Source organism: Panulirus ornatus, chromosome 17 (assembly GCF_036320965.1).
Source record: "Panulirus ornatus isolate Po-2019 chromosome 17, ASM3632096v1, whole genome shotgun sequence".
NCBI classification, from domain to species: domain Eukaryota; kingdom Metazoa; phylum Arthropoda; class Malacostraca; order Decapoda; family Palinuridae; genus Panulirus; species Panulirus ornatus.
In genome coordinates, this window is record NC_092240.1 from 55,542,104 (window position 1) to 55,555,452 (window position 13,349).

Genomic DNA, 13,349 nt, shown 5'->3' on the forward strand with positions numbered 1-13,349 from the left:
ACCCCCATACACATGTATATACATACACGTCCACTCACACAAATATACATACCCATACATCTCAATGTACACATATATATACACAGACAGACACATACATATATACACATGCACACAATTCACACTGTCTGCCTTTATTCATTCCCATCGCCACCTCGCCACACATGGAATAACAAACCCCCCCCTCATGTGTGCGAGGTAGCGCTAGGAAAAGACAACAAAGGCCCCATTCGTTCACACTCAGTCTCTAGCTGTCATACAATAATGCCCGAAACCACAGCTCCATTTCCACACCCAGGCCCCACAGAACTTTCCATGGTTTACCCCAGACGCTTCACATGCCCTGATTCAATCCATTGACAGCACGTCAACCCCTGTATACCACATCGATCCAATTCACTCTATTCCTTGCCCATCTTTCACCCTCCTGCATGTTCAGGCCCCGATCACTCAAAATCTTTTTCACTCCATCTTTCCACCTCCAATTTGGTCTCCCACTTCTCCTCGTTCCCTCCACCTCCGACACATATATCCTCTTGGTCAATCTTTCCTCACTCATTCTCTCCATGTGCCCAAACCATTTCAACACACCCTCTTCTGCTCTCTCAACCACGCTCTTTTTATTTCCACACATCTCTCTTACCCTTACATTACTTACTCGATCAAACCACCTCACACCACACATTGCCCTCAAACATCTCATTTCCAGCACATCCACCCTCCTGCGCACAACTCTATCCATAGCCCACGCCTCGCAACCATACAACATTGTTGGAACCACTATTCCTTCAAACATACCCATTTTTGCTTTCTGAGACAATGTTCTCGACTTCCACACATTCTTCAAGGCTCCCAGGATTTTCGCCCCCTCCCCCACCCTATGATTCACTTCCGCTTCCATGGTTCCATCCGCTGCCAGATCCACTCCCAGATATCTAAAACACTTTACTTCCTCCAGTTTTTCTCCATTCAAACTTACCTCCCAATTGACTTGACCCTCAACCCTGCTGTACCTAATAACCTTGCTCTTATTCACATTTACTCTTAACTTTCTTCTTTCACACACTTTACCAAACTCAGTCATGTGCTTCTGCAGGGGAAATCTGCCAGCCTTTACTGAAACATCAACCCAAAATTGATTCTTTGCTTACAATCTGAGGTTTTGGTGTCTATATTCATATTGCAAGGTTTAGAGGCTGCAGATGGAGTAATTCTAAAATCCATAGCTTTGTGATGGGTAGATACCACATAATAGTCATTTTAGAGTATGCAGTAGAGGAGTCTAGGCCAAACATTATTAGAGTTATGGTCATGTAGGGGATACAGATATGGGAGTTTAGGGCCATATTACTTGAAGGAGCAGCCATCATACAGCAAGTGGTTTATGGAAATATATCTTTGTGAAGAGTCAAGAGCATTGCAGTGGTGGGAGAATGTGAGGAAAGCATTTTGGAGCCACATAGCGATGGTGAGAGACCATATAACAAGGACACAACAAATGGGGGTTGAAGGACTAGAATAAAAGGAATAGCAAAGCAGGTCAGCATCTATGAACAACTTCCAACTCATTTAAGTGTTTATTTACAAAAAAAAGACTGATTGTCTGGAGTAGTTGCAGTAAAATACAGAAAGACTCTCGAAACTGTTAAGTTCACAAAAAAATTTGTATCCACTGGTTTCCATTCTGCTATTCATATTTGTTTGCTGTTTCCCACATTAGTAAGGTAGCATTAGGAACAGACATCCAGTGGCTTCATGTGCTCACATCCACCCTACAGGTGTCATGTGGAATGCACTGAAACCAAGGCCTCCTAACCAGAACCAGACCCACAGATCTTTCTATGGTTTCCTTGAAAATTTCATATTCTCTGGTTCAGCTCATTGACAGCATTTCACTCCCTGTATACTACTTTACATTAGTTCTCTCTTTCCCATTTACACCTCACACCGTTCTGCATGTTCCTCTACATGATCTGGCCCCGGTCACTCAAAGAATATTCATGTGGCATATCAGTCAATAGAACTTTTACAACTCAAAGCAAGTTGGCCATACTTCTTTGTTATTCCTCTGCCACAGATACTCTGTTATTCAGGTGGTTCTTTGCCAAAGATACTTTGGTAATCAGATTAGACTGAGGCAGCAAGACTAAACCAATGTAAAGAACATGTGAACCATGATGAGTACTGAAGAAAGAGTTTGGGTTAATAGTAAGAACTCCTTCACGTGGAAGCCCTCACAGCCTGGAGATGGGCCTTCCTTAGGCAAACTGTATTCATTGACCCTGATCACTTTTTACCTGACCCTGGTCAAGTACAAATGTGCTCCACTCAGGGCCCTTTTTATGGGGCTCTTGCCTCTTTGAGGCTGCATTCCCTGAGGGAGTAGGGTGAAATGGGCTCCTTTACAGTAGGAGGATCCTCAACAAGGTTGTACAGTACTTCCTTTTGTGTACTGATAATGATACAGCCTTCTTGAAGGTGACTTCTTGCTCATGGTGTTACATTTGCAGGCAGAATTTAGGAACACTTAATGATACAGAGAAACAAACAAACATATCTGTAATCAAGGAACTTAGGAATGCTAAAATGTTATGGTTATATTGCAGAAGAGGTTATTTGGTCTAATACAAATGACAATACATCTCAAATATAGGTGATAGTTTTTCTATATTCACTTAGCAGTTAACATGAATTTTTTTTTCTTTAACCAGGCTTGAGTTGTATTTCATATTAACACTAAAAGAAAGTTTGCTGCTGCATATATAATATTAATATCTATTTTATTTTAATGGAGAGAGGATACATTAATGTGATATCAGAACAGAAAATAGTTGTGCTTTGGCATTAAATTTGTAGTAACGTATGCTATTATTTATTTACATTTTCATTTTTATTCAAACACTTTGATTCATTTATACTTTCTTATACCCTCAGTCAGAGGTGAAAAGCACACCACACTTCAGCTTCGGCATCAAACATTCACAGTATCTGGGCAAGCTGCGTGACCAGTAACCATGCTCCAGACCCCTCACAGACTGTCTGCACCTGGACCTCTATCATCCAGCACCTGTCAAACAATGTTAGTGGTTGCAACTGTTCCAGAATAGTTGCTACTCTTCCTGAATGGTTGCTACTCTTCCAGAATGGTTGCTGCTGTTACAGAATGGTTGCTACTGCTCCAGAATGGTTGCTACTGTTCCAGAATAACAAGCTGACAAACAAGGCTCAAGTAATAACAACATTAAATATGTGCATCTTGTACTATGATATTTCATTCTTAAGATATTGTTGTAGAAAATGCATCAACACATCCCATTTTGGAAAATGTTCCAACATAGTTAATCAGGGGAATACTAGGAAAAACATATCAAAGCATTCTGATAAGGGGAGAACATCAAGCGTCAGACTCACCATAAGATATTTTAAGAGACAAGTCATCTGTTAACATCATACCATCATCAAATAAATATCTCACCGCAGTGCTCTTATAGACTAAGAAAGAAGGCATGTCAATTTCAACTCGTCCATTCTCTAAAGTACATAACAGTTTATTGTCCCAGGAAGTTAAATAATACATATAAGATATTTTTCAATGCATTTCTCTTTGATCACAATTGCTGATCATTAATAGAGCATTATAGAAGTCATAGAAAGCATTCATTTAAGCATTTCATTGTTGCATGCATGGCTATGATACAGTCTCTGAGCACATTTGATATATATCGAGTGCATTCGTAATGGATCTGATTCTTCAGCCTCTCTTGAATCCTTATGGTATGAGAAAATTAATGCTCATGCCTCTCACAAATTATCCAGCTGAGAAGTAATGAAAGCATATTAGTAAATTGTCTCATGTAAGACATTAAAAAGATATAGAATACATTGTTTCCAAAGAAGTAAGACAAAAGATTTTGTGCTAAGTGCATCCATAATCATACACATAGTTCAACTAGGTTCCAGAATCAGATGCCACACAGCTAATGTGCACCTGAGCTCAAATGGTATACAGATAATACTTAACTGTATCTCATGATCATTTCATAACATTCTTCATGGTTACATATCTTATTATAAACACCAATCATTTAGTTAACTTCTCAGTCAGCTACATAACAAAATGGGCTTATACTTTCAAGGTGAGAAGACAGAAAAATCTTTGTACCTTCCTGGGTGTGATGTCCCATTGTACCTTCCAAGGTGTGATGCCACATTGTACCTTCCATGGTGTAATGCCACATTGTACCTTCCAAGGTGTGATACCACATTGTACCTTTCAAGGTGTGATGCCACATTGTACCTTCCAAGGTGTGATGCCACATTGTACCTTTCAAGGTGTGATGCCCCATTGTACCTTCCAAGGTGTGATGCCACATTGTACCTTCCAAGGTATGATGCCCCATTGTACCTTCCAAAGTGTGATGCCACATTGTACCTTCCAAGGTGCCACGCCATATTGTACTTTACAAGGTGTGATGTGAATTGTACCTACCAAGGTATAATACTACATTGTACCTTCTAAAGTGTGATGTCACATTTTGCTAGTGTCATGCTTTATCATTATTAAGCTTTACATTGAATTGTAGTATATTTTGGCTACTGCAAATGTATATATTTTCCAGTGTCTATAAAATGGTGTTAATAGTTCTGTTGGAGTGAGGCTTTTCTTAACTGTGAACTTGTAAAAGTATTCTATTTTTGACCAGCTATTAAAGTTGACATGCACAGCTTTTTTAACTGACACTTAACGTGCATCACGGGACTTTGATTTTATCAGTTCAGCTACCATAACTATTTTTCATCAGTGGCAGCTGTTTCTCTGTATTATTTCAAATGTTTTGAAGAATTTAATGAAACACCTATGCTAATTTAGGATAAACTTGAGCTGTTAATTTCCAGTTGAACCGAAATTAATGTTGCAGTTAATTAGATTAGTTCAAGTGCTGCCTTAGCATAAGTTCAAGAATGCTTGTATAATGTTAAAATGTACATAAGGCAAAAATTAAAGAGTATATTTTATATATTGCTAACTGTAGACCTCAAGCTAGACTACATTCCAAACAGTATAGTCCACTGTATATTGATTGTTTGATCATATGGATGAAATATACCTAGCTTTAAAAATGTGCCAGAATAATGTTGAATAACTTTCATCTCTTTTGTACCACCATGCTAAAGTGTCTATGCCAGTAATCATATTTGTGTTCTTAGTTTCAAATTTTAAAAATCATTTGATTAACTCTTCTGAGCATCTGAATAACAAGACATACAATTATATCAACATGATTAGCTTGTCTTGTTGGTTAGCATATATGTGTATAGTTGTAAGATTCCTCAAACATGTATCACAGCCCAAGAGTGGAGCAAAGTACAGTATAATATATATATATATATATATATATATATATATATATATATATATTATATATATATATATATATTCATCATACTGTTTTATTTGTAAGCACAAGCAAAGAACAAGTCGGAGTGATAGCAGTTATAGCATTTGCTGATTACCTCCTACGGTGATTTAAGTAACAGCAACATAGTTCTTCCTTGATCTTTTACATAGTCATCTTACCTATTGGTATGGCGCTCAGTCTCATAAACTCTCACGTAAATCATCCTGTACCTAGTACTATGCTCCGTCCAGTGCTCCGTCCCATTTTTATAAATGTTTATTTATCTCCATCATCATTAAGAAAACCGTAAGCAAGACACAACAGTGCCAAAATACTATCTAAAAGAATATTCCTAATGTAACTAGATCATACAATTGCTAGATGAAAATAATGTTTCCCAATTGCAGAAAACAATATTAGGCTAAAGGCCATATTCTGTATTTGCAGAGATCTAATGGATGCTGATTAAAGGTAATTCTTTCTCCTGCGAGGAAATGAATGTTGATTTACTTGCTGTGTAGTCAATTTGAAGCACTGCCAGCTTTATAGAAAAACATCATATCTATGTATACAATAAATGAGAAAACCTTCCCGAATGGGTAATGAGTACTAAGTAAATATTTACATGTATTGTGACACTTAATACTTTTATTTTTCAATATGAATATCAAAGAGAAGGCTACAGCTACCATCTGTTTTGGAGTTTTGCCTGTTGGATCCTTTCTTGCCTTTATTATATAAAAAGAAAAGATTCATTGTATATGAATTGAATGAATATTACCCCAAAGATGTATACTGAGCACAATGAAGCAGCTTAAAACTTAGGCAGCTGAATTTTGTATTACTTTTGTTTGACATGAGTGATTCACAAACATGTAGTAATTTCTGTTTTGGTAGATATGAGTAAATAAGGATTTATGTTGATTATGGTGCTATTTAAAATGTCACAGATGCCCCTCTTTCTCTATATCTAAAAAAAAAAAATCATACATACATACTATTTCCCATGTTAGCAACATTGCATTCAACAACAGATGACTGAGCCTTACAGCTTAGAGGGAAAATTTCTCACTTGGTCCCCATCTGTTTTTTTTTTTTTTTTTTTTTTTTCTTTGAAAAGTAAAACTGGTGGGGAGGATTTCCAGCATTCTGCTCCCACCCCTTTTAATTTCCTTCTACAACATGCAGGGAATACATGGCAAGTATTTTTTCTCCCCTATCGCTATTTCTATTTAATGGACACAGTACACACATAGGCTTAGGCATACTGATGCACAGATATACTTTCATATAAACTTGAAGAGTTATTCTTGATCACTGTCTGAGAAGTCGTTATCCACATCCTCTCCACTTGAATCCTTGATGTTTCCACATGTATCTGCTCACCTTAACATAAACATGCTAGAGTGCATTCTAACTGAAACTTCACACATTTACATGACTGAAACACATATAGACACACTGCATTGGCATATTAGTTTAGTGATATCTTTTGGTGGTGACTTATGTATCATGACCTTCAGTTTCAAGCCATTTTCTGGCCATATTTATCTATTTCCACTGGTTGGTTTAAGATGTAGCTGTGCCACCAGAGACACTATCTAAACTGCAATCTGATGTTTGCCATTTTAATATTCTGCAGTAGACTATAATGGCATGACAACAAACTGTGATTTTGCACTGGCTTAATTCAAAAAGATCTACACCTCACAATTTTGATGTTTTTGATATCATTGTTTGGCTGATACAGTGCAGGGACAAATTTTTCAAAAGTCTGTATGTCATCAGTCAACTGCTTTGGTAAAGCTGAATACTTTTGTGTCAGATTGAAAGACGAGATGTTTTCTAACCCTTTCCCTTGAGATAACTTTGTAATGTCACTAGTATTTAACATAAATCTTCACAGTTAATGCAAGAGTTAGTTGAAAGTTTTTGTTTTTAACAGATAACCTTAAATACATAGCCTCATTGAAAAGGGTAAGTTCTTCTACATCTTCATCTGGAATTATAAGATCTTTTTCAATAGCTTTTTCCTTTATTTTTCTCTTTATCTCAACTAGCTTGTAGGTAGGTAGTTTTGAAATTCCAGACTGCTGCCAAGAGTTGGCACAGGCCCTTGGGAAGGAATGGCATGTTATGGACTCCTTGGGCCATCCTGGGGAGGGGGTGTGAGGGCCTACATAAGAGAAAGACTGCAAAAAATTATAATCCCTATAAATTTTGTTTAGTTGTTTGGTCATTTCATTACCACTTTTAGATTTCATCTACCCTCATCCAAATCCCTTAGGATTTTGACCCAGTTTCCCCAACATTTTAGTGGGCTTGTATGTAATACAATAACTTGGATACATTTTGAATTATTTAGTAAAAATATATCATATATATCAATGACTGTTCTTTGTAAAAAAAATCACATTTTATTTCTTCACTTTCTAAAAAGCCTCAGCAAAGTCACATTTTTCACAGCTTTTTCTCATTAGTAGCTGTATTTGCTAAGGTAGTTTTTGTGATATTTTGCATCTGATGCAATCAAATCTTGATGGTGAACTTTAGAAACAACTCAAGGTCCTGTAACCCTTCTACTGCATTCTGAACTTTACTTTGCAGCATGAAAGTACTTTATGAAACAAAACTTAATCACCCTGTTTCCTGTAGAAGCTACAGGATATACACTTAAGTTTTATCAAAGGAGATCACTAATGCTTGGCAGATCTGAGCTTCCTTGTTCTTGTTTGGTGTATTTTGGTAAGTTACATCCTCTGATTTTTCTGCAGACCTTATTATCTTACTCTCGGAAAACGATTATGTATTGTATCCTTCCCATTCCTGTAGCCTAACAAGTTTCTCAATCTTCATAGGCTTTTTCAAGCAACAGAAATACATCTGTTTTTGTAGAATATTTTCAAAACTGTATGAGCATACTTTTGTAGCAGTGACCCCAAGTAAAGGTAAACCTCATCTCTCAGTCTGTATCATTCATTTCTTAATAATCAGTGAGACCATGGGCCTGAAAAAGGAAAATGGTAACCCTATAGATAAAAATTTATGTACTCTGTAAAAATTTCTTGTAATACCATTCCTTTGCTCCAGGATAGAACAGTCAACAATCTGATCTCCCACATTTTAATTTCTAGCACATTGACTTACGATTTTAGATGTTCACTGAATTTTGTACCAAACCTGCAAAGTTAATAATGCGTTAACTGTCAGTTTAACATTTCATAGACATTTAAATATCAAACTTGTTCTATAAGGTAGAAGTGCTAAGCCTTGCTAAATGTCAACCAATACAATTTGAGTAGTGCAGTTAGGAGTTTTCTGATAAAAGTCACATGGTCATCTTTTCATAATTAAGTTTTGAGGAAAAAGAGCAACTTTAGGTTTCCTTATGTATCAAACCTTCTCCATATTATATGGAGTGTGCAACAGGACTGCCCTATCAGGGTTTTTGGTCATTAGCCTATGCAAATATATCACAAAAATTATGTCCAACGTGTTCTCGTGTATGCCTATTTCCAAAATTAATTCTATGATTTAGCATCAGATTATATGTTCATTATTCCAATTACATTTTAATAATGGAGTTAAAGACACATATGTAGTTCATTCTAAACATTGTAGCTTCATTCACCTCACTATGCATGGCAAAAATTCATAAGTAAAGCTATTTTGATCTAGAATGTTTTTGATTTTCCACTGTACCTAATAACTATTATTATAATGCACTTCAGTATCTTTTGATAGACCTTCTTCTTTAATGGGTTAATTACTAACGTAGTTTCCATTTATTATTTATTTATTTATTATACTTTGTCGCTGTCTCCCGCGTTAGCGAGGTAGCACAAGAAAACAGACGAAAGAATGGCACAACGCACCCATATACACATGTATATACATTTCAATATATATTTTTTTTTTTTTATACTCTGTCGCTGTCTCCCGCGTTTGCGAGGTAGCGCAAGGAAACAGACGAAAGAAATGGCCCAACCCCCCCCATACACATGTATATACATACGTCCACACACGCAAATATACATACCTACACAGCTTTCCATGGTTTACCCCAGACGCTTCACATGCCTTGATTCAATCCACTGACAGCACGTCAACCCCGGTATACCACATCGCTCCAATTCACTCTATTCCTTGCCCTCCTTTCACCCTCCTGCATGTTCAGGCCCCGATCCCACAAAATCTTCTTCACTCCATCTTTCCACCTCCAATTTGGTCTCCCTCTTCTCCTTGCTCCCTCCACCTCCGACACATATATCCTCTTGGTCAATCTTTCCTCACTCATCCTCTCCATGTGCCCAAACCACTTCAAAACACCCTCTTCTGCTCTCTCAACCACGCTCTTTTTATTTCCACACATCTCTCTTACCCTTACGTTACTCACTCGATCAAACCACCTCACACCACACATTGTCCTCAAACATCTCATTTCCAGCACATCCATCCTCCTGCGCACAACTCTATCCATAGTCCACGCCTCGCAACCATACAACATTGTTGGAACCACTATTCCTTCAAACATACCCATTTTTGCTTTCCGAGATAATGTTCTCGACTTCCACACATTCTTCAAGGCCCCCAGAATTTTCGCCCCCTCCCCCACCCTATGATCCACTTCCGCTTCCATGGTTCCATCCGCTGCCAGATCCACTCCCAGATATCTAAAACACTTCACTTCCTCCAGTTTTTCTCCATTCAAACTCACCTCCCAATTGACTTGACCCTCAACCCTACTGTACCTAATAACCTTGCTCTTATTCACATTTACTCTTAACTTTCTTCTTCCACACACTTTACCAAACTCAGTCACAAGCTTCTGCAGTTTCTCACATGAATCAGCCACCAGCGCTGTATCATCAGCGAACAACAACTGACTCACTTCCCAAGCTCTCTCATCCCCAACAGACTTCATACTTGCCCCTCTTTCCAAAACTCTTGCATTTACCTCCCTAACAACCCCATCCATAAACAAATTAAACAACCATGGAGACATCACACACCCCTGACACAAACCTACATTCACTGAGAACCAATCACTTTCCTCTCTTCCTACACGTACACATGCCTTACATCCTCGATAAAAACTTTTCACTGCTTCTAACAACTTTCCTCCCACACCATATATTCTTAATACCTTCCACAGAGCATCTCTATCAACTCTATCATATGCCTTCTCCAGATCCATAAATGCTACATACAAATCCATTTGCTTTTCTAAGTATTTCTCACATACATTCTTCAAAGCAAACACCTGATCCACACATCCTCTACCACTTCTGAAACCACACTGCTCTTCCCCAATCTGATGCTCTGTACATGCCTTCACCCTCTCAATCAATACCCTCCCATATAATTTACCAGGAATACTCAACAAACTTATACCTCTGTAATTTGAGCACTCACTCTTATCCCCTTTGCCTTTGTACAACGGCACTATGCACGCATTCCGCCAATCCTCAGGCACCTCACCATGAGTCATACATACATTAAATAACCTTACCAACCAGTCAACAATACAGTCACCCCCTTTTTTAATAAATTCCACTGCAATACCATCCAAACCTGCTGCCTTGCCGGCTTTCATCTTCCGCAAAGCTTTCACTACCTCTTCTCTGTTTACCAAATCATTTTCCCTAACCCTCTCACTTTGCACACCACCTCGACCAAAACACCCTATATCTGCCACTCTATCATCAAACACATTCAACAAACCTTCAAAATACTCACTCATCTCCTTCTCACATCACCACTACTTGTTATCACCTCCCCATTTGCGCCCTTCACTGAAGTTCCCATTTGCTCCCTTGTCTTACGCACTTTATTTACCTCCTTCCAGAACATCTTTTTATTCTCCCTAAAATTTAATGATACTCTCTCACCCCAACTCTCATTTGCCCTTTTTTCACCTCTTGCACCTTTCTCTTGACCTCCTGTCTCTTTCTTTTATACATCTCCCACTCAATTGCATTTTTTCCCTGCAAAAATCGTCCAAATGCCTCTCTCTTCTCTTTCACTAATACTCTTACTTCTTCATCCCACCACTCACTACCCTTTCTAATCAACCCACCTCCCACTCTTCTCATGCCACAAGCATCTTTTGCGCAATCCATCACTGATTCCCTAAATACATCCCATCCCTCCCCCACTCCCCTTGCTTCCATTGTTCTCACCTTTTTCCATTCTGTACTCAGTCTCTCCTGGTACTCCCTCACACAGGTCTCCTTCTCAAGCTCACTTACTCTCACCACCCTCTTCACCCCAACATTCACTCTTCTTTTCTGAAAACCCATACAAATCTTCACCTTAGCCTCCACAAGATAATGATCAGACATCCCTCCAGTTGCACCTCTCAGCACATTAACATCCAAAAGTCTCTTTCGCACGCCTGTCAATTAACACGTAATCCAATAACGCTCTCTGGCCATCTCTCCTACTTACATAAGTATACTTATGTATATCTCGCTTTTTAAACCAGGTATTCCTAATCATCAGTCCTTTTTCAGCACATAAATCTACAAGCTCTTCACCATTTCCATTTACAACACTGAACACCCCATGTATACCAATTATTCCCTCAACTGCCACATTACTCACCTTTGCATTCAAATCACCCATCACTATAACCCGGTCTCGTGCATCAAAACCACTAACACACTCATTCAGCTGCTCCCAAAACACTTGCCTCTCTTGATCTTTCTTCTCATGCCCAGGTGCATATGCACCAATAATCACCCACCTCTCTCCATCAACTTTCAGTTTTACCCATATTAATCGAGAATTTACTTTCTTACACTCTATCACATACTCCCACAACTCCTGTTTCAGGAGTATTGCTACTCCTTCCCTTGCTCTTGTCCTCTCACTAACCCCTGACTTTACTCCCCAGACATTTCCAAACCACTCTTCCCCTTTACCCTTGAGCTTCGTTTCACTCAGAGCCAAAACATCCAGGTTCCTTTCCTCAAACATACTACCTATCTCTCCTTTTTTCACATCTTGGTTACATCCACACACATTTAGGCACCCCACTCTGAGCCTTCGAGGAGGATGAGCACTCCCCGCGTGACTCCTTCTTCTGTTTCCCATTTTAGAAAGTTAATACAAGAAGGGGAGGATTTCTGGCCCCCCGCTCCCGTCCCCTCTAGTCGCTTTCTACGACACGCGAGGAATACGTGGGAAGTATTCTTTCACCCCTATCCCCAGGGATAATATACATATATATATACATATACACATACACATACATACGCACACATACACACACACATACACATACATATACATACACATGAAAAATGTAAGAAACAATTTAGAAAACTGAAACTTCTAGCTTGAAATGAATGAAAAAAATGAACGTCACATAATGGTTCAACCTCTGGCTATGGAAAAAAGGAAATGTATAATTTATTTACACAAACGTCAATAGCAGTTCTCATCAATTTAACCACTGTATCAATAAGCTTCAATGTCTAAGCTACATTTTTCTCCAATTTCACTATTTTTTGTAATATATATATATATATATATATATATATAAATATATATATATATATATATATATATATATATATATATATATATATATATATTACATGACAGCCAGAGACCGAGTGCAAACGAATGGGGCCCCTGTTGTCCTTTCCCAGCGTCATCCCGCACACATGAGGGGGAGGGTGTTGTCATTCCATGCGTGGCGGGTTTCCATTTATACAATTTAAAATTATCAAAATGACAGAAGCTTTAAGAAATAATCAAGCTTTGAAAAAATATGCATTTATGACCCTACAGTTGATAAGACTAAAGCCAAAACACCCAATTAATACCTAAAGTGATCAGATTTTCTGGAGATAAAAGCAGGATAATGAATTTTTTTTTTACCAGAGATTGAAATCCCAGAGGAAAAATCCAAGGAGTCCTCATTCATAGAATGGTTGTCAG

At 38.2% G+C, this 13,349-nt stretch overlaps 1 protein-coding gene across 1 annotated transcript in view; it reads left to right on the forward strand.

Moving 5' to 3' along the window:
* The window catches only part of LOC139754806 (protein CIMAP1C-like), a 60,351-nt gene extending 55,335 nt beyond the window's left edge, over positions 1-5,016 (forward strand). Inside the window, 1 exon segment of the mRNA XM_071672639.1 lies at positions 2,935-5,016. Within this exon segment, the coding sequence (XP_071528740.1) occupies positions 2,935-3,012 (78 nt within the window). The 3' untranslated portion in view covers positions 3,013-5,016.
* The last annotated feature ends 8,333 nt before the right edge of the window (positions 5,017-13,349 follow it).